The 21,644-nt window shown below is 49.3% G+C and overlaps 2 protein-coding genes across 2 annotated transcripts in view; one reads left to right on the top strand and one right to left on the bottom strand.

The window, feature by feature from the left end:
- The window catches only part of NOC2L (NOC2 like nucleolar associated transcriptional repressor), a gene marked incomplete at both ends in the record, with an annotated part of 53,139 nt that extends 45,187 nt beyond the window's left edge, over nucleotides 1-7,952 (top strand). Inside the window, 2 exons of the mRNA XM_082009232.1 lie at nucleotides 5,034-5,174; nucleotides 7,807-7,952. Of these exons, the coding sequence (XP_081865358.1) occupies nucleotides 5,034-5,174; nucleotides 7,807-7,952 (287 nt within the window). The remainder of the gene's footprint in view (nucleotides 1-5,033; nucleotides 5,175-7,806) is intronic.
- Nucleotides 7,953-11,705: 3,753 nt separating this feature from the next.
- The window catches only part of SAMD11 (sterile alpha motif domain containing 11), a gene marked incomplete at its 3' end in the record, with an annotated part of 125,080 nt that continues 115,141 nt past the window's right edge, over nucleotides 11,706-21,644 (bottom strand). The window contains exons 12-14 of the mRNA XM_082009342.1: nucleotides 19,723-19,847; nucleotides 15,020-15,130; nucleotides 11,706-11,954 (exon numbers count right to left, since the gene is read on the bottom strand). Coding sequence (XP_081865468.1) covers nucleotides 11,706-11,954; nucleotides 15,020-15,130; nucleotides 19,723-19,847 — 485 coding nt within the window. The remainder of the gene's footprint in view (nucleotides 11,955-15,019; nucleotides 15,131-19,722; nucleotides 19,848-21,644) is intronic.

Here is a 21,644-nt window from a genome sequence, read left to right as displayed (position 1 = left end):
CAAGAGTGGAAAATTGCCTGCTAAAAGCCAGGAAATCATCAGTTTTCTGTTATTTAGCTGCTGTTCAAAGCCCCCCATACCTTTTCTTTTGATTTAAATTAAATATTGTATCAGTGAAATGTTGATTTCAGTTTACACTGTCGCTAATCTGTCTGGAGGAGGGTAGGCCTGGAGAGCAGCTAGAGTCCTTGGGTTAACCATTGCTAGCCAAAACATCTTGCTCAACTAGCTTCTACCTCAAAGATCTTTGTTTTTCTCAGGGCAGAGCAGCCTTCTGAAGAGGTCTTTCCAATCCCAGACAGAGAGTGTATGGCATGTTTTTCCCAAACTGAGGGGGTTGAGGAGCTCCTTATTCTCAGTTTGCTATTACTCGTTGGGGGGGAGGGCAAAGGTAGATGATGAAAACTGTCCCTGCACATGGGAGGGGAATAACATGCAGATCCTGTTGTCCTCCAGCAGCACTGGTGCAGTTGTGCATTACCTTTCCTTCTGTTCTGAGTGCCTCCCGCTTGTCCACTTCCACCGTTTTCAGCTGTGCTGTAGCAGAGGAAGATTTGCTGCACCCAGCCCCAGGCACTGCTGCAGGAAATGGCCGCCAGCAGTTTGGTGTTTGCAGCTCGCACAGCATTTGGCCCCAGTGTGCTGCTCCCAGATGGGAACCACTCGCCCCAGCTCTCCTCCCACTGGAGAGAAGGAGCAGTAGCAGCATCTGGCAGAGGCACCTCCTCCAGAATCCTCCCGGAACAGCATCCCTTCAGCAGGCAAGGAGGGGCTGCTGGGGACTGCACTGGAGTTGAATAGGAAGCATCATAAATTTCCTGGAAAGTAGGAGAAACTGTGGCATGGGCTGGGGAGCAGATTCAGATGGGGTAGGTCCTGTGGGGAGAATCAGTGTGGGCATAACATTGTGGTAGTGGATTCTCACAGGGCAGATGCTCCTGGAGGTATCCTTGGAGTGATTCAGAGGGGAGAGTCAGCTCTAGCCAGGTGTTACAGCCGTGAATCTTTCTGCCCTTCAGTTCCAGGGCTGCACTATAATTGCATGTGTTGAGGAGAGGGATAACAGGCATAAAGATGCAGGTGCAAGCTAAACACCTCCAGTGCTCTTGCAGTATATGGAGATATCAGGGAAGACAAAAAAGTATGTTCAGGGCAGGAGAGGTTACAGGGCAGTCAGCAGCTTAGAGATGTTCTGAACTGAGGATTGTGGAGGGACTCTTTTGTTTAATATCCTCTGATGAATCACTTGGTTCCCTGATAGTCCCCGATTCTCATTAATGTGGCTTCCACAGCATCCTCTGGTAACATGGTAAGACATGCCACAACTTTAACGTAGACATTACTTGAAAAAAGCTTTTTTTTTTTTTCCTTTAAGTCTGCTGCCTACTGAACTCGCCGATCAGCCTCTTGTGCTAGCTACAGCCATGAGCCTGCTTTAATGGCCCATGTAGGATCCAGGCATAAACCTTTCTCTTAGGTCTGTCTTCTGAATCCGAACTCCAGTTTTGCATTAGGCTGGAGATGAAAGGCTGATAAGAGGCCATCCACTCCCCTTGGCCCAAGCCTTCTTCCTAGTCCTTCAGGTCCTGCAGGACCCAGCAGCAGATAAGCTCTCTTGATCCTTCCTTACCTTAACCTTAGCAGCTTCACAGCAGCCAAAACCGCGATAAGCCATTTATCTTTGACAGCAGCAGCCTTTTCCCTAGCTCCGTAAGCTTTGCAGGTCTTCAGTCTCTTCCTTCCCGAGTCCCAACCCTGTCTTCAGCCTTTTCTGTAGGCCACAGGTTCCTGGTAGAAAAAGCCTCCCACCATCTGAATCTTCATTTTCACTCCTCAGGCCTCGCTGAATCCAACAGTGAATGAATGAATCTCTTCCGAATCCTAGTGAGACTAGCAATAACAAATGTTTCTGTGTCATGTTTATAGAAGTCTCATTGGGTTTCTTTGTGGTTTGACCCCCTGCTCTGGCAGTACTGTCACTTCTGTTTATTTTAGGGGTTCCTGACAGAACAGAGAGGGAATTCAGTCAGGAAGTTCATCAGCACAAGTCTGTGTCTTGCTCCTTTCAGAACCTGGAAGTTAGGAGCGCTGGTTAGCTCCCTGTCCGTGCATCTTGCGTTGCGCTGGGAGACCTCAACCGAGATCACGTTTAGGGGGGGTGCTGCTGCATAGCCTGCTGGGGAGGAGTAACCCCTGCTCAGTGAGTCAATATGAAACATTCAGGTGTAATAATTGAGGCAGGAGACGGAGGGATGTCTCAACACAGTTGGAGTGGGATTTGAGACCGGACTCTGAGCTTACATGTCCAGGATCCCAGTATAGTGGTCCTTCTAACGAGGTGACGCTGCCTGTTGGCTATTTCTTGGTTGCTGTGTTTTGGTCTGCACCTGGCTGTGGTGCAGCCACACCAGGGAATAAATGGCAAGCAGTGCATTGATGCATGCAGCAGGTACGTCTGCACAGGAAAAGGAAGGAAAGTGTTGAATGCACAGTTGTTTTTTAATCTTGTGGATCTGAGGGGGATTCTCCCTACCTTGTGCAGGTGGAGCTGAAAGCTGCCTGCACATTTCAGCAGGATTGCACACCCCCGGCATCCTCCCCAACAGTGCAAGAAAGGTGGTGAACGCAAACAGTTCTATCACATCAAGACAAACTGCCCTCTGGAATGGAGAAAGCATTTGGCAGGCAGGAGAGACTCCCTTGCTTGGGTCTCTGCAAGGTCTGAAGAGGGGAAAGAAACAGGCTTGCACATTTCAGGAACCCCTGAGCAGGCAAGGGCAGAAAGAGCTGGGAGATGGGGAGGAAAGAGCGTGGATTTGATCAATCTGTGTGTCGCTAGTGAGGGTGGGCAAGTTCATGCGTTCCTCTCATTTACCAGCTGACGGATCTCTGGGAGGAAAGGCGGCTGCTCCTGGAAATTATTAACGGCTTAGAAAGAGGTGCTGGACTGCCTGGTCATGAGGCAATTAAAGGCAAGAAGGGGGTGTGGCTGCAGCGTCTCTCCGGGCCTGGCTGTAATGAGTGATCTGTCCACATTAGGTGTTGGTGTGCCTCTAATGAACTTGAACAGGGTTCTTTATTTATCCCTCACGTAATCATATTACATCAATTTAGTGCCAGACTGGAGGGGGCCGGGGGTGTGGAAGGAGAGGTCAGACATTTTCATTTCCTAGCAGAATAATCATGGCCCTTCTTGGTGGCAAAATTCCTGCTGTGGGCTGTCAGCTTGAGGATCTAGAGGCAGAGTGAGGAGGAAGAGGGGAGAAGCACTGGTTAACCGGAGCACCCTAAGCATTGTCTTCTGGTGTCTTCCTGATACACTCAGGAGATGGAAGCTTGAGTTCTGCGTGAAGACTGTATTGGGGCCTCTCTGTGTGTACATTGGTGGAAGGGGAGGCAGGGGCTGAGCTTAGAGGAGGGGAGCAAAAGGCTGGAGAAATTCAGTAAATTCATTTTAGTGGCCTGCTGCCTGTGCCATAGCACATAGGAGCGATGTGAGGGCTCAATACCCAGTTCCTGCCCACAGCTGGTTTCTCTCCATATCTCAGATGAGCCGGTAAGTGGATCTGTCGGTGCTTTTGCTATGCTGCGTGATGGATGGGAGCGTGCCCCTCTTGGTTGTTGCCTGAGCTGCTCAGGTGCCCATCAATATGATGTGGTGCTGTGAATAGCACTGCAATCCATCTCCTGTGGAGCGGGTGCTCTCCGCATGGCTGCAGGCGCCCGAGAGAGCTCCCTCCATGAGATGTACCTTCCGATCCTTCAGGGGGCAATTGCACAGAGGCTGCGTGCTGGCAGAGCTGACAGATGGGTGAAAGCAGAGCGAGCAGGGTGATGACGGGGAGCTGGGAATGCTAGCAGCCAGCTTATTAATGGCTCTGTATCCAGTTCAGTGAGTAACATAGGTCAGCTGCTGAGGAGGGAGGATGGGGCAAAAAATAGGTGCCCCGGTGGGGCCCAAGAATCACAATGTGCGAGAAGGATGTACAGCCAGTTTCCAGGCAGAGTCTGAAGTGTGAATAAATAGCTGCTTCAGCAGTTTTGTAAGGGCAGACAACCTGCAGCACTGAGCTGGGCTTAGCTCGGGGTGGTGGCTGGAAGGGGGCAGGTAGCAGCAGGTTCTTCTGCTCCCTCTGTACAGAATTTGTGCTCCCTCTGTACAGAATTTGTATTCTGTCATTTAAATGCCTAGTGACTCATGCCGTCTGGAGGGGGGAGAAAGGGGAGAAGCGCTCCTCCACTGAGGTGAACTCAACATAAGTAAAAGAAGTCAGAGGCAGATGATTTTCCCACAGGCACCGAGAGGCTCTTAATACTTCCTCCCAGGCTCCCTCGGACCTGGCTAGCCATCTGCAGAGGGAATTTGCAGCAGTGTCTGTTCCTAGACCTTTTTCTTGTGACTAACAGAGGGAATAAAGCTGAGAGGTTTACAAGGATGCCCTGGACCAGAGTTTTCAGTTACATGTAACCATGGAGGGGTGGAGGTGGGTATACGCAGGCACTATTTCTCAGTGGAACCAGACCTTCTCTGGTCTCAACTGTGTAACTTACTCCTCCTCCTTTCTCATGTCTGTTCAGGTGGCCCATTTCTTATTGTGCTCTTCTGTCCATCTTCCTCTTCTAGCTTTCATGTCTCTCTCAACAGGGAACACAGTTAGGTGTCTTCATGATGGATGCCTGGGTGCTGTGCTGGTGGTGCTCCATAAACACCAGGTAGCAGCAAATCCTGGACTTAAGCAGTAAAACCTTTTAGGGGCTTCTGAGGTGATTTCTCCGACTTTCTGTGTCCTGGCCTTTCTGGCCTCTAGCAAGTGCCTCAAGCAAGAAATGCGTCCTTCTCGGGGCCTCTAGTGCAAGGGGACATGACATGGCTTTTGGAGAAATATGCTGAATTTCCCCTTTAGTGTGTGTATGCCCGTGCTCCTGAGGATGAACGTTGGGATGGCAGTACTTTGCCCTTTGCATATACTGCCTGCAGGGATGCTTGTGTGCTGCTCTTTATGTTTCCACTTACATAGTAAAAATACTTGCAGGTAAAGCCAAAGCCAAGCAAGCATCAGATGACAGTTCAGAAGCAAGCAGCAAGGACTATGGTGAGGATGATGATGAAGAAGAAGGAAGGTATGACATCGAGGAGGATGAGGAAGAATTGGAAGATGACAGTGACTCAGATGGTAAGTAGTGCGGTTGGGCAAAGGGGAAAGTTAATTATTGACAGCACTGGTAACTGAAGGCTCCTTAGCATTCTGGGCACTCCCCTACAAAGGAACAGTCTCCTCTCTTCTTGCTGCGCCGCTGTTCTGAGCTGTAGGGTGTCAGGAGGGACTCTCACACACAGACACACGCACACATCCCCTGGACAGGGAGACCTGGCAGTTCCGAGTTCACACTGAGAAGAGAGCGAAGGGGTTAAAGTCTTTGCAGGCCTTGCTCTAACAAGCCACTAGTCCCTTTCATCTCTTTTCAGGGGCCTCCTGCAGAGAGGCTCAAACAAACTCTTGAAGTACAGCCCACCCCAACAGGGTACAGAAACCTTGCTTCAAGGCTCTCCACAGGTTACACATGCATGGGGGTGTGGAGGGTGCAGTTCACTTTTCATCTGAGCAGTGCCTGGGGTATGGGGTGCTGCACAGGGGTAACCCTTTAGTTGCTGCTTCTCAACAGCTTCTCCTAGGATAGAACTGGTAGGAGATCTTGCCCAAGTCCTGACTTCATCTCGGGTTTCTGCAATGAAACAGTGGCATTTGCCAGTATGTGTAGCCCTGCTAGAACCACTGCCTTTGTTCTGTGCTTGGTCCTGATCACTTCTGCCAGTTAGTAGCTGCTGCCCAGAGACAGAATCAGTAAGAGTGGTGGGTATCAGTGTGAGAGGCCACCAGTTCAGCATGCTCCTAGCAGGCCAAAAGAACAGCTGCCTAAATGGCTACTGAGCAAGCTGCCAGCTGGGTCACCAGGGCTGCACTAGATGCCAAACCAGGCTTTATTGCAGCTGAGAGAGTATTTTCCCCTTCCGTCCTTTGCACAGAGCCAGAGCCAGCTAGAGAGCCTGCTCTGCACCCCAACGGTGCAGCTAACCACGCTCGACTCAGTCTTGCCTGTGTCTGCCAAGTCGCTCTGCTAACTTTGCAGACGGAAGCTGGGCCTGCCAGGGCCTCCGGCTGCTGTGGTGTTCCCTCGCTGGTTTTTGTATGGCACTTGCTTAGGCCTTTGTGTTAGAGGGCCAAGCCCCTGCTCCTCAGCGTGCCATTGGGTGTGATGTGTGGTTGTGGGGAACAGCCACAAAAGCTCCTGTGTGCAGGCTTTCTTTACTAGTTTGGGGAGCAGGGAGAGCAGGAAGGGGGAAAGAGTCCAAGTGAGAGCAAGATCTGACTGATTTAGCATGGCAGATGGCTGTGGCTTGGCATGCACACCCAAACCTCGGTGCCGAGAATAGATGGGTATTTGATGCATGTTCTGACAATGCTGTAAAGGATAAAGAGGGAGCGTTTTCCCTTTCTGCCTACTGCAATACTCAGACAAGCTGAAGGAAGAACACCCTTCCTTGGTGTTTGGGGGAGCAGGAACTCTGATTCTCCCTCCCTTCACCCCTAATGACAGCTTCCTTTGCTTTGGGCTGTAGGAGCACGGCATAGAGCCAGAGTGTCTCTTAGTGCCAGTGTAGCGGGAGTGACATTCAGGCCTGGGTGCTCGTGGCCTATGGCACTTTTTCAGACATCAGTCAGGCAGGGCAGACAGGCAAGATCTACCTCTCCCACGTCTTAAGCTCTGTGTGCCGAGCGCTCCCGTTATGCTTTTTACCAAAACACACACACGTGCAGCCTGGTCGGGCAATGGAACCGTGAGGAGCTCGTATCAGTGACAGCTTCCCACCTTCCAGCAGGCCAGAGCCGTAGGGCGGGACACAGAGCTCAGCATGTGCTCTCAGTGCCCCGGAGAGGCAATTCTGTGGTCCTGATGCGCTGGTGTCACCGGTGCAGTTTTGAAAGATGTGAACTTCATTGAGCATCCAGCCCCCGATCTGGGCCGCCAGAGATCGCTTTTTGTCCTTTTTGGCGAGTGGGCTCAAGTGGCAGAGCCTGGCAGCTGATCCGGGGAGTGCTGAGGACAGGGAGAGGCAGCCATGTCCCCCAGCTGCTGCTGCTGCCACCCTCCATAGCCTGTGAGAGGCTGTGGGCGTAAGACCGGAGGTAGGAATTGGTGCTGAGCAGATGCTTTGGTGGTAGAGCCTAAGAAAGATGGTCTGCAGGGCCCCCTTTGGAAGCAAGGTGTAGGAGGCTCAAGCCACACTTCTGTAATGAGAGGGAAGGGCACTGGGATTGAGGACATTTACAGTCCTGCACAGCCCCTAGAAACCAGTTCTCACTTTGCTCTCCACTATTAAAATACCATTTCAAAAAGGAGGGCGCATGGGGCTAGTTTTGCATGTGGGAGTCTTGCAGTTACCTCTGACGGCTCCTTTCTCTCAGCTCTTAATGCCCAGCCTGACATCTCTAGTGAGGAAGCCTGACAGAAGCTGTGAGGGCTGAAGGTCTGCAGGCACTGCCTGTCTCATGCCCCCAGTTCTTATTTTGCAGTTCTGCCTCAGGCACAACAGTTAGTTGGGCCTCCTCTCCTATCGCCCCAAGTACTTAAGAGCCAGTGCTGTACCAAGCACCCTGCAGCGCTCTCCTACCACTATCTGGGAGCTGCACTGGCGCCAATAAATTAATGAGTGTCTGGGATTAATTAGCAATGAGTTGCCTCGACTCGCCTCACTCTCACTTCCAGTAAAGCAGGATTTACACGTCTCACTCTTTCCACCCACAGAGGAAGGCGAGGAAGCTGCTCGGGTTTCCCAAGGGTCACAGAAGCAGAGGAGCTGCACTCGTGGGATGTCACAATCTGACCTTGAACAGCTAGCCCAAGGAGAAGAGGACATTGTGGAGGACTTGGCTTTCTCTGATGATGACTGAGCCACACAGTGGCCCTCACAGCCACCTCCTCCAAGCTTATCACAGAGCTGCTCTGTACTGGGATCTGCCAGCCTTCAGCACCTGTAGCTGGTTCTCAAAGAGGTGGTAAGAGCTGGGGGGTATGGAGGGTGGGAGGCCAGCCCCAGGTGCCACCATGGCCTTTTCTCAGAGACACAGCAGAGATGCTACTTGGACTTTCAAGCTTTTTCTACCAGTTGTGTTTTTGGCAACGGTAAAATTGTGGTTATGTCAAAGCCAGTAAAACTGCTCAGCACAGGTAATAAAAAGCCCTCATTAAAATCTGCTGCCTTAAATAGCACAGGGTTTGGAGTGTGAGCGAGCCCACCAAGGGGAAGGACAAGTTCTTTTGTCTAGGGGTCCTCCTGTCTGCTCAGCCAACCACCCATGTGGCCCCGTATTTTGCTCTGGGGCCCTCACCAAACCCTCCCTTTTGCCAAGAAGTAAGTTTTTAGAGCGTTTCAAGAGCTTTGTATCTTGACTGCAAATGGAAGGAAGCCTTTATCAGTAACATCAGAAGCAGCTCAGTTCAGTCAAGCTGGCTGTAAGTATGCTAAAGCAGCTAACTTTAAGTGCCTTAGGATATAGAGGGGAGGGGCATGGAGACCGGAGGTTGTGCAGGCTGGAAGAGTAAGAAGAGGCAAAACTAAACTAATAATGTAGGAAACGTACTTTCATTTTGTGATGACTGTTGGATTTGCGCAGGATACATTTGCTTAGCAAAAACACAGGGCAAGTCTGAGCCCATGCTTTATAAGAGCCCTATTGTTATCCATAGTGACATAAAAGCACCTCTTTCTAGGGCTGCTGATGCTGGTGTTGAACGCTGTTTTGTTCTGCGAGTCCTGAAAACAGCAGTGATGATTGCAGGCTGTCTTGGGCACCCAACCTTTCTTTATTACCACTGCATCACCTGGGCAGCTTCTAGATGCAGCTCATTGTGTGCCTTCCTGTAGAGTGGTGCTTGTGGGAGGACGTTGTGTAACTCAAAGGTGCGTAAGGGCATTTGTGATCTGCTGGGGAAACAAATGGCTCTCCTGAGACCACTGTTAGTTTGTAGGACTGGCACCGAGGAAACATATTTCTTTGGAAAATAAACTGGAAATAGAGGGTATTTGCCGAGTAGGAAAAGTTAAGTATTCTTAGGGCGTATCCGACAGAATCACTCCTGAAAAGTAACTGTGCCTTTCAAGTGTGTTGTTATTTGTTAATGCAGATTTTTGGAAAAGAAGATAGAAGGCCAGGACTAAATATCATCTTTATTCTTCTCTGCCACCATTCAGTGAGAGCAGTAGCTATCTGTCAGCGCTAGGGGTGGCCAAGCTACCTGCACTGGCATGTTCATCTCTGCCTTCTGCATTGCCTACATGTTCCCCTCCAGGCGTCCTTATTCCTGCACACCGCAAGAGGAAAAGATGCTTTTTTAAAAAGCAACCACCTTTCTCTTTTTTTTTTTAAGTTCTATTTTCATGGACTCAGAACCACCACAGCTCAGAAATGCTGCCTTATTGTAGATAAAAACCCAGATGTACTGTAGCCTGGCTAGTGGTCTCCCTCTCGCCCACATGTGTAAGTGATAACAACCTGGTGTATGTAAAGAGGTAATTACGCTCTTCCTGTCCTACACTGAGTGCTGCTCCTTTCCTGCTTCCCAGACATCATTACCGCACAGGTAATTAGTGCTGTAGTATGGTCTTTGTGGGGTGTTTGCTTCTGAATTTGTTATGCCTTTTTGGAGCAGCAGGAATAGGGATAGAGAGGCTTTCTTTTTCCCAACTGCAGTTACAGTGATTACTAGACCTGCCCTTCCTAGACATGCACCCAGATACCCCTTGTCCCATAAGGGGGACGAAGTAACCTCAGAAATTAGTAATTTGGGGTTTTATTAACAACGTTGTCATTATTGTCGTTATTATTATAATTTTGAGCCCACTCTGAGGGGGACAAAGCACCTGCTGCTTCATTAGGGGTTCAGGAGTGCTCAAGACTGAGGTTCCCTGTAGCTGGTGAAGTTTGTGTCTTCAGGCAATTACATATGGGAGCCTGGGATATTACTGCAAAGGTGAGAATTTTAAGGCCGTAACTATAAGAAAAAGGTTTGAAACTTACTTTACTTACCTTTTCTTCCAAAAGAGAAAGGCGTTGCTTTTTCTCCTTTCTAGAACTTAGCTGGGCAAGGTGCTGTCGGGCTTTTGGCATCTGTGAACCAACCCTCAGATTGGCTTTGAGGCTGGAAATGCAGCAGCTCCAATGCACCAAGAGCTGCCGACACCAGCGGTAAGGCATATGGCCCCAGTGTACATACAAAGAAAGGAGGCTTCTGCGGTACAGTGACCACTTGGAAGGAGCTCAGGAAGCTAGGTACCATTTGCAAATTAAGTGTTTTTCTTTTTTATTTAAATTGATCGCTGGAAAGCATTTTTATCATGATGTGATGGATAATGACTTTTTTTTTTTTTACAATATAAAGAAGCTAATGTACCACCAAGCTATTTTGTAAGAAAAACGGTAGCACGTGCAACGTTTAAACAAAAAAAAAAGGGGGGGGGGGGAAGAGAGAGAGAAGTACCACATGTGATTGTTGTTCACAACTGTACAAGTCACAGGAGGTCACCCCCAGGAGTTACCATCTCATTCACAGTAGTAAAAACTCTACCCATTTTTTTTTTTAGCCTGAATCCCCCAGCATCCCTCCCCCTCCTGTGGGAACGCACAGGTATCTGTCTTATGGTCCACAGCAGGCCAGAATGTGCAACTACATCCACCTCTGTAACAAGGCTTTAAAAAGAATGAAAACCACCCTACGAACAAAAAAACCCACCCCAAATGTATACAGTCTGTTGTACATGTGAAGGAGGAAGGGGGTCACTCTGGAGTGAGGCCTGTGACCCTTCATCCCACCAAAGCACATGCTCTTTTCTTCTTCTCTTTAAAACAAAACAGCTAAGGAGAAAAAAAAAAAAACAACCTCTGCAGGGCTGGAGCACAGGCAGAGTCCAGTCTCTGTGTGTGCTGAAAGGGACAACGTGCCAGGGAAGACGACAGCCCCTAGCCCGTGCGACAGCACGGAGCTGCCTGTGCCGTACCATCCACACTGAAGTAAACATGGACCGGAACTTGCCTTTTTTTTGTTCTTCTTTTTGTCTGTCTTTGGTATTGTTTTAAAAGTAAGTTGCTAGAGATGCATAGACACCTGAATGAGGAACTGAGTACAGTTTCCAGGGAGGAGGAGAGATTTGGGAAGGTGGTTGGTTTCATTTTTGATGGGTTTTTTTGCTCAGGGGTGCCGAGTACCATTGGGAGGCGCAGTGCCCGTTCCCCTTCCCTGCGTGGAGTCACACCCAGAAGTTCCCGAAAGCCTCCTTTGAAGGCAAAGAAAGAAAAGCGTTCGTTCCCTGTCCCCGGCTCTCCATCTCAGACTGGTGAGCAAGAAGGGATGTGAAAGGGAATGGGAATGCTGCTGCCGTCCTCCAGAATAATTTTCTTTCTCTTCGCTTGCATTGTCTCCGTACATCTTTGGATAGTTTTCTTTCCTTCCCTTTTTACAGTTTTTAAAACTTCTGTTTTGTTTTTTTTAAACAAAAAGCAAATGCATCCAAAAAAATTAAAAACCTCCCTTCCTCACTCCTATGTCTCACACTGCTGAGGGAGGCTCTCCTGGTCTCTCAAAATGCATTACCTTCAGTTGGTTCAACTGAATCTCAGTTCCAGAAGCAGTCAAGAGCTGTCCTGCAGTTAAGATGGAGGTTTCGTGGTGTCACTGATCCCAGCAATGATGGAGGGGTTTCCATTTTCCTGCTTTGGTGAGACGCGGCTGGCAGAGGGCAGGCCGCTGCTGAAGGGGGAGGCCACGCTGCCTGTGGAGGAGGGCCGGAGATCAGCCGGCAGCAGGTCCCGCTCTGGCGGCCGTAAACCAGGAGGTTGCAGTGGGAAAGCCATGGGGAAGCCCGCCATGTACAGAACTCTGCCCACTCTTTTTGCGACCTATTAAAAAAAAAAGGGGAGCGGGCAAAAAGGGAAGACAATGTGCAACAAACTCTCTTCAGAAATCTATAGAAGCCGCATTTTCATGCAGCAAGCCCAGGTTCTGCACTCCAAAGTGAACTGCAGCTAGGTACTGTTGGGATCACCCTGCAAGGGCTCAACCTTGAGGAGAAGGAGCTGTGGCATTGAGAAGCTGGTAAACAGCTGGACGCCTGCAGGGCTCGGCCTTGAGGAGAACGAGCTGTGGTAAACAACTAAGAGGAAGTAAAGGAGTGTGTGGACACCTGCAGGCAGCGAATCTTGACTGTGCGAGAAGCGCACAGACTGGGGGGGGTAACCAACCAGGACGTATTTTGTGGCATGTGAAAGAGCTGTAACTGCATAAAAAGCAGACACTTGTAGCAATAAAGGTCTGTCTTTGGCTTGAATCCCCTATTACTCCACAAGGTACGAGAGCTACCATTCCCAATCCACAAAAACAAAACACCCCAACCCCTTGGTGACCTACCAGAGACGACTAGGGAAGGCTTCCTCCTCGCCTTCCTAAAGGACTCTCTGTCCTGCAGCAGTGCTCCCTCGCTCTGCCATACTGGGCACTTCGGTGCAGGGACTGCAGTACAGCTGGAGCTGCAAGGTCTACCCTAGGTCATGTCTCCTCGGGCTCGAGACGTGCGGTGCAGGCTCTTTTCCCGTGATGCGTTCTCTGTGTGTGTGTTCTTTGGCCAGAATGAGACTGAAGGCCTTGCTGAGGTGTGGGCCAAAAGGAAGTGTGCAACCCAAAGCTGAACCAAGTCCAGCTCTGATCTGAAATAATCAGGTCTCACTGGCTCATCAGGGGACTGTGGAAACTTGCAGCCTGTTTACCTGGCTAGATAAGGCTCCGTGGACAGCTATGATAGCGCTTGTCCCCCTTCATGGACCCCAGCTCATCCCCTCATGAGTGAGTGAAACACAGTGGTGGTAAGCTAAGTTCCTAGGTCATCTCTGCCACACAGGGTTTCGGGAACATGCCTGTCTGTAGCTGCCTTCAGGTGAAGGGGGCTGCCCCATTCCTGCCACTTCGGTTAGTTCATTAACAGGTGCCACTGGCTGGACAATTTGATGGAAATCTTCTGCTCTCCTTTTGCTAACCCAGCCCAGGGTACTGTACAGCAGGGACAGTACACAACGTCCACTCCTGACGAGCAGGAATTGCTCTTAAGGTGGCTGAGAAAACAGCCTGAGGGAAGAAAAATATCTGGCTACAGGGTGGCTGCTGTTAACTGCACAGGAAACTATAAGGCTGCAGCCTCTCCCTTCTTCTGCAGTGCCGAAGAAAACTCCTGAAGCAGTTCTCGCCTCCCGGCAAGGGCCAAAGGCCCCACAACTTCCCAGCACCTACACAGCTGTTTCACATTTAAGCTTAAACAAAAACACAGGCTTGTGTTCAAACCAGACAACTGCGGCATTATTCAGTTAGCAACATCAGGACTTTGCTCCCCACTTACTCCTTACTCCCCCCCAACCATGCCTTATTATAGAACTTTAAACACTATTGATTAAATGGAAGCACGGTTTTTCTAGTTTCAGCCCGTATCTCATGTTGCCCCCACCAAATCCGATCTAAGAATGTCTGTGAGCTATTTGGCGTTCTCTGTTTTTAAGAAACATAAAGAGTTTTATTTCCTACTGAATTGACCCACAGGGAACAATTGCCCACAGAACCTTTTTATTAGACCCCTCATAAACAGTGAGGGCTGTAGGGAAAGTAGTAAAGTTACTCGTATTGTTTTAACATAATGTAACAAATGTTGTGGGTTAGGGAAACTACGCCAGAATAGTGACTATCTGTGCAATCCATGTACATGCACGTGCACATTACTGTCATAACTATATGCATGACATAATCCCCTGGGGAATACGATAGAACAGCCTGTTCTTGACATGTGTCAGAAGCTATTTTCTGATTATTAAATGGGGGAAAAAAAGAAGCTAGAGGAGATGCTCTTCTAGATTTGAGTCCAACCCAGGGGAAGTGGAGGCAACTGAAATGGAAGGCACCGTGACAGACGGCTAGGGAAGGCAGGAGAAGAGCAAAGCAATTTTAAGAAAGCAGACCTCTACAGGTAGAGACTTGGGAGGCAAGTCATAGAGGGGGGATAAAAAGGGTATTTTGAGAAGAAAGAAACACCACTATAAGGGCACAACAGCAAACTCAAGGAGGAAATAAAGTCCCCTAAAAGAGAGAACTTGACTAAATCAACAGAGGCAAATACGATTTCTACTTCCAGTGTATCAAAATACAAGTGAATAGGCACAAGCGGAGGGGCGGGGTGCAGTGGGGACAGGGGAGCGGCACGGCCCATCAGCAAGACCAGTAAGCTATGACTAGTAAGAGATAAAAATGTTACAGAAGTCTGTTACTAGCACAGCAGAGAAGGGAAAGAGCTGGTCCATTACTCACTGGGGAGGGAAGGTAATCAACAGATGATGCTGAGATGTGTTAAATGCATTTGTGCTTCAAGCCTCGCTAAAAAGGAGAACTACCAAGAGCCATCTAGTCACAAGGAAAATGAGCAGCAAAAGGACTTGCATCCAGTCAAGGAGAAAAAAAGAGACAACTGGTTCCTGAGATGGCTTTACCCCGTTCTTTAGGTACTTCAGGATGTCTATATTCAGCTTCAGCTGATTTGAAACGATCTACCTTGCCTCACCTGCTTACAGCTTTTCTTCTTTCCTGGCCAGTACTTGTGGGAACAGCCTGACATGTCTTTTCTAGCAGGAGCTGCTGCATTTTAGAAGTTTACCTGCATCCCTGTTACTCCCTCCCAGCACTTGTCCTGAACTATTTGCTTCTGCCCATGTTTTCTTCTGGAAAGAGTTACATGACTGGCTCCAGATGAGGATATGGAACGTTTTGGAACACAGATCAAGTTTTCTTAAAACCAGAATTATAAATAAATAAATAAATAAATAAATACTGCCTGATAAATTATATTCAACAAACCAGGTCTCTTGACAGCCCTGATCCGGCTAGGGACAACTTTAAAGTGCGCAACTGGCTACTACATGGGAAATTTTCCTACCTGTGACCTTATCTTCAGTGCAGGTCCGAGTTTCAGCCCCATATTGTTCAGTAAGTGCTCTTCTGTCAGGAGCGGCAGGGTCTCACCATCTATAGCCTGTTCTCGGAATACCTGGAAGAAACCAGAACACAGGTCCAGGCTTAGAAATGCCAGTGATGTATCTGATGCGCTCGTCTTGCCATCGCACAGAAGGATGCCGTAGAAAAGGTAGACTCTAAGAGCCCCCAGTGATGAAGTAGGCCCGTATTAACACGAGAGGTATATACAATCCTGTATCCACAGCTAGGAGCTGACACGTAAAAGGAGACACATGGGAATGTGAATTAGGGCTGGTTGGGCCAGTTTAGATAAAGCAATATATTTTTTCTTTTCTTTTTTTTTTTTTTTTTTTAATTTTGGGATGGGACGTGAAGTTTTTTCTCTGGGAACACCCCCAGATTTAGCAATCAAAACAGCTGACCTAAGTGCAACATCATGAGTAAGCCCAACTGATAGCGTATGATAGCGGATTTGAGAAAGAAGAGTGACATGCTCAGGGGCCCTATCCCAACTCCAAAAAAGGCAGAAGACATAAGAGAAAAGGTAAGAATCTCAATTTTGGCAAATCCTAGGTCACTCACACTTGTGTGGATATTTGGAAAAAGTTGGCCCAGTAGACTTCAAAAGTATTTGCAGTCTTCAGTGAGGCATATGCAATTGAAAAGGAGGAACTCGCTTGTTCATGCATTTCCTTCTCAAAGCTGCTAATTTCCAAAACAGTCTCCAGGCAAAATACATAAAGAGATCTGTGGAGCACATTCTGCAGGTTAGATGGATTCATGTGCAACACTCAGTTTTGCACTTTTTTTTCCTTTTCCTCTCTCCTCCTTTGCCTGTTGTATATTAGAACCATTCCTAGAACATGCGAGCAGCCTGGAGAATGCAGTCCATCGTGCTGTTCGGCAGCGACTCCCGATACTCGGAACACCAGCTGAGATCAGGGAGGATGAGCCTTCCTCACCGGTCTGTTTTAGCACTAGGCCCTTTCTTTTTCCCCCAACGCTTCCAGCAATATGGAATAATAAATATTGCAGTGGCACTGTATTGACTGAGGTAGCCAAGCGGTACCACTAAACTTGGCATGATCCTACGGAGTCAACTGCACTGGCCTTTCAGCCAGATTCCATTAACAACAGAGCAAGTCTCTTGCCCCTCTCCCTGTCAGCTGAGTGAAGCAGGACCTGGCGATGGCCATACGTATAATCACAGAAATGACAGCAGGGCTAGTACAGTCTTACAAAATGACAGTTTCATATGAGCACATTCTAATACACCCAGCCATGCAAAACTGTACCATTTTAACATGTTCAGAAAAAAATACTTTCTTTTGCCTCCATTTCAAATGACAGGGTCATGCAAGAGTTTTCCACCTAATACGTACTGTGCTATAAAGGTTACGGTCTGGATTCGTGTCTTATTGCTCCATTCTTCATGTACAGAGCAGGGCTATGCTTACACCAGTCTCCCCTGGATGCTTATTCTGGACATACAGGCTCAATACGTCAAGAGTAAACTGCCATCATTTGGTAATTTAGCCAGCAGGTTCCCCTTGGTTCTGGGAGATGTCAGTCAGATGCCTGTTTTTTTTTTTCTAAATCACACCTCCACTCCATAGCGGTTTGTTCACACCCCAGCTCATACTGGATGCTCGCCCAGCTGAACTGTGGGGCTCGATCCTGCTGTCTCTCCACGCAGTGGCTTATGCACAGCATTATTATCACTAAACACTATGACAAGGGCGGGGGGGGTTCAATTTACTCTAATGGCTTCCTTTTCAGCAGCAGACTGTAGGCCAGAGCCATCCCTTTGGAGAGTGGCAGTGGCTGTTAGAGCCAAGGCAGCTGAGCTGTTGCAAGTGTTTTTTATTGCTGGACTCCACCAGCAAAGCTGCTCATGACTGCAGCATGTGTTTGTGCTCTTTGACCTAGCAAAACTTAGTATACCGATTTCTTTTCCTTCCTCTGAAGCCAATGTGGCTGGGAGCCAAAAGCCTCCCTTCGCCTGGCACTAAAACCCTCCACAAAGAGCCTTAAACTCAAGAAAAGCACCCCCCTTGGGTGTCCCACAGGTCTTGATCCACTGCGGGGACAAAGCTGAATATTGTCAAGGGCTGAAATGAGGAATGGCAACTTTTGTTTTTGCTAAAGTTTTCTTGTTTGTCTGAAACATGTTTCTAAATGCACAACATACCACCAAACTTGCTGGGTTTTCCTGGCAGGAGAAGCCTGCAGACCAGTGCCAGACCTCCCCGGCAGCTGTGGTTTTGGAGGAGAGAACACAGACAGCTCTGCAGTTTAGAGCCACAGAGCTGGGTCGCCCTTGAACACTGGCATTTTCACATAGTAAAAAAATGTGTTAAGCATATAACCATAGTGCATAAAAACGCATCATCCCTTAAGCCATGCACCCTGTACATAATGCAACATAGCAAGGCCACGACAGGAGGCTGTTTACAGCAGCTCCCATTATCGCAAAACATTTTGTTTGCAACGCTCTGAGAAGATTGCTGAACCTTTGTCTCGGCAAGGTATTGATTTCTTCCCCACCGGTATACCAGGAGCTGGTATGGGAGGTGCAAACGGCTGATCCTTCTGCAAGGTGGTTGTGTTAAAGATTTCTGCACATTTCCTACTGACCTAATTCAGAAGCTTCCAGGCAACTCTGAACTTCATTCCCCAACACAGGAATGCAGATAAACTGCAATGCCACCAGTGCAACAAGCACGCTGTTGGGGCGGGGGGCGGAACGGAGAACGCGAGTAGCTGTGTGTTTTGGTTTTAGAGCCTTTTGCTTGAGCTCTCTTCAACACATGCTGCAGCCCACACGTGTACACTCCTGAACCCATCACCCATCCCCTTATCATCCTCACTAAACCCAGCTCCTGCACTCCCCTCTACTGCTGCTTCTCCCTCCCACAGACACCCATCCATCCGCCAGCTTTTTTTAACCAGCGTCTTTTCCCTCCCTCTCTCCATAATCAGAAGCTGACCCATCTCTCTTCCACACACCCAGTCACCCTGATCCACTCCCAAGCACAACCCAAATCTCTGTCATTCCTCTTGGGGAATGTTACATGTACCCCATCTCCGTAACAAGCATTCGCTTTCCCAAATACTGCCTCTCACATGCACGCACAGCTGTTTGCTCCAAAGAGCACTGGTTTTTCAGGGAGTTTTAACAAAGCTTTAAAAAGTTTTTTTTTGTGATGGGATTAGCGTCACGGTTAGGGGGCAAGGAAGGACAGACTTTAGATTGAAAGCGCATTATCCTGTCACCTGAGCAAGAAGGGGGAGGTGTGGGGCAATTCCCAGTTTCCGCTTCCCCAGTCCCTCTGGAGGGATGCAAAAGCACGCACCTTTCTCCACGGCACACTACTAAATCAGCACACCCTGAAGGGAATCATTTCCCCAGAGCCAGGCATACACACTGCTTTCCCAGCAGGCGGTCCCCGCAGAAGCCGGGGTGCTGTGCTTTACCTTTCTCAAAATGGCCGGGGGTGGGCCTAAGTTCTGGGAGAGGACGCTTGCCTAACGCAGCGAACGGAGGGAGAGACAGCCCGGGCCAAAGAAGGGGAGGAGGCAGATTTTTAGAAATCAGATTTCAGTCAGCCTGGACGTCAAAGGACAGCTTTGCACTCCTTAGCTGTCAGTCAGGGAAACTCCTCTCTTGAAGCGGCATGTCCGGAAAGCTCGACTCCTGCTCTCCTTTCTCCCTTTCAAGGCCTGTTCTCAGCCTAGGATGTCTGTCTGCTGAAAGGCTGGATTGTCTGAACTTTGGCCCTTTGCCTCCCTATCTCTGCTACTTTCAGTCCTTCCCTTCTAAGCACACTATATCCTCTTTACAAGGCTGTCCCAGACAGCTCAGGAATCTGTGCCTTCGCAGTTGGTGCGTTCTCTCAATGGCGCATTCATAATGGACTCCAGCAGATGCGGAAGCCAAAAACACAGGGTTGTTTTCTGTATTGCACCTCACGACCTCACACTGAGCAGGCTTTATGAAGCCCCCAGTACTGACAGATATTTCAACTCTGCTATAACGAGCTTAAAAATCAGTCGCCATCACTCTACAGTGTAAGCATGGAGGTTACTTCCATGCTTGTGCAGGCAGGGTCTCTCGCAGCCCTGCTCCGCCCCCACAACGCCCTGGGCGCAGCAAGAGAACGCAGCACCTTCTGCCAGGCTGGCTGGCACCACGAGCTGCCCACCCCGACCTAGGGACTACCTGACGACCCATCCCACAGTGCAGCTGCTCCACACAAAGCCAGCGCTGTGTTCAGCTCTGCGATAGAGCACAGGCAGCCTCCAAAAGCACGAGCTGGACAGGGAGAGAGACGTAACACTAAGAGCCACTAACCATGACCAACCCTGCAACTCAGATGCTCGCTCCTAACCTTGCCCCTACTCCCATTTTCTCCCACTGGACTCTCTCCTTATTGCTATCCATCTGCAAGGCCCATCACACACCTTCTCAGGGTCTCCGCTGGCAGCAAGTAGCTATTTAGCAATCCAATAGAAAATAAAACAAAAAACCTTCAGGCCCTGCAGGGCTCCGAGTTACGCCCTCTCCTAGGATGGACAGTGCAATTAAAATAGGCACAGATGGGAGGGAAAGAATAGGGACTTGCAGGGAGGACGTGATGGTCTTGAGGCTGTTAAGAGATTTACCTGAGTGTACTCAGTGCAGCCAGACAAGTTGGACACAAAGCTGCATACATCCTCCACCGTCCATTTGCTGATGTCTTCCAGCGCAGGGCTTTCCTCACCATCCAGAAACAGACCTCCCATGGTGCCTGGATTGTTTGGAGTTGGGGGAGTAGGAAGGAGGGGAGGAGAAAGAAACATAAATCATTAAAATCCCACACGGACAACAACTAGCCTGCAATCTGAATATTTTTCTCTAGCCACACATTCATCTTTAATGACCTGTCAATTAAAGCACTGGGCAGGGTCAATTCATAGGCCTCTTCCTCCTGGAGGTCCGCAGCTTAGAAAGGGGGGCAGGGGAAAGGAAAAATCCTAGCTAATGCATTTCATGTGTTTAACGTTCTTCAGCTGCAGGGAAGAAATGGGGGGAGGGGAGAGAAAAGAAAAAACCCTGGAGGAGTGTTTCTCCACATGCACCGCAAAGCGGAAAACTCTGACTGCCCTGTGGGTTTCTTTCCCCCAACGCTTCTCCTGGCTACGTGCTCCGAATGACAACAGGCTCCAGCACCTCTCCCTGGTGGCCCGCTGCCTTGCTGGAGCGTGAATCACTGGAGAACGCCTCACTCTTTCAAAGCGTTCATTTTCAATCCACCCCAGCCTGAAATATCCATCAGATCGGTCTGCCCCACCACAGCCGCTGCCCCAGAATCCACTGCCCTCCACCGCAGGAGCCGGGCATCTCTCCTGGCCCGGTATCTGACGGGTGACGGGATGACCCCTGCCAGCCCCCACGACACTCTGAAGACAGCACAGCTCAGTTCAAGCCGATATGTCAATTCTCTGAAACGCAACAGCGGTTCAGGTCCCAGCCCTGTCAGCAGAGACGAAGGTGATGGGTTCCAAAAGGGTGGAAGAGAGCCCCCCCACCGCCCTGCGTCGCCAGTGCCTGACAGCACAGGACGTGCATGCGGGGAGAAAACTGGACTGGAGCCGAGAGAGGAGCTGGAGGAGAGGCACAGAGAATAAGAAATGGCAAGAGAAACGCCGGCCAGGTCGCTCATATCTACTATAGCATGTAAAAGGAAAAATGCAGAAACAAGTAATGAAGAAACCTAGTTCCAGGAAACACCACTTTGTGCGGGGAAAAGGCATTATTAACCTGTGGAACTCACTGCTGCATGATATCATCGAGACCAAGAGATCAAGAGGGACATTTATAGGGATGTGAACATCCACGATTACAGTGGGTAGAGAAAGAGCTTACGAGGGGAATAAACTGTTCTGCTTCAGGGTGCGAAGCAACAAATTACCAGGAAAAAATATTTCTCCCAGGGGTCTATCATGACAAAATTATCTGTTCTGTAGGCTTAAGGTTTTTCCCTGAGGCATTTGATCAGCACCATGGACGTAACCCCTTGCTGTGACTCCCTTGCTCCTGTCCACAGCAGGTCAGATAGCACTGCTGCAAGCAAAGACAAGAATAAAGAGGGATGCAACAAAATCACGGTGGGGAGCACAAGCCCAGAGAACGAGCAGCGACCCGCTCCCTGGGGGAACACACCAGGACAGAGGAAAGAGGCACAGAAAGACGCGCAGAACGAGCAAACAGCAAAGCCGCACGCCGGGTCTCCACTAGCTAGTTGGCAAAGCCACCAGCACAGTCCGAGGTTACAGGAAAAGGACAGGATTTACAAAGGAAGTTATCATACCAATAAGATGCTTTTAAAACAACATAAGTCTGAACAAGCAGCAGTCAGACACTATGTAATCATTTCCACTACATTTCCGCTCCCAACTTCCCGCTTCCCTTCCCAGCCTTGCCCTCCGCACTGTTCCTGTAGCTGCACCACCACTTCCCCTCCAGCCGCACCACCTCCTCCCGGGGATGGAGACGGCCATGCCCTCTGCAGCCCATACCCCCACTGGGTAGTCGATGTGCATCT

The sequence above is a fragment of the Phaethon aethereus genome (genome assembly GCF_964289735.1).
Source record: "Phaethon aethereus genome assembly, chromosome: 21".
Lineage (NCBI taxonomy): Eukaryota > Metazoa > Chordata > Aves > Phaethontiformes > Phaethontidae > Phaethon > Phaethon aethereus.
Note: the sequence above shows the minus strand (reverse complement) of the source record. Positions and strands in the feature narration are given on the sequence as shown.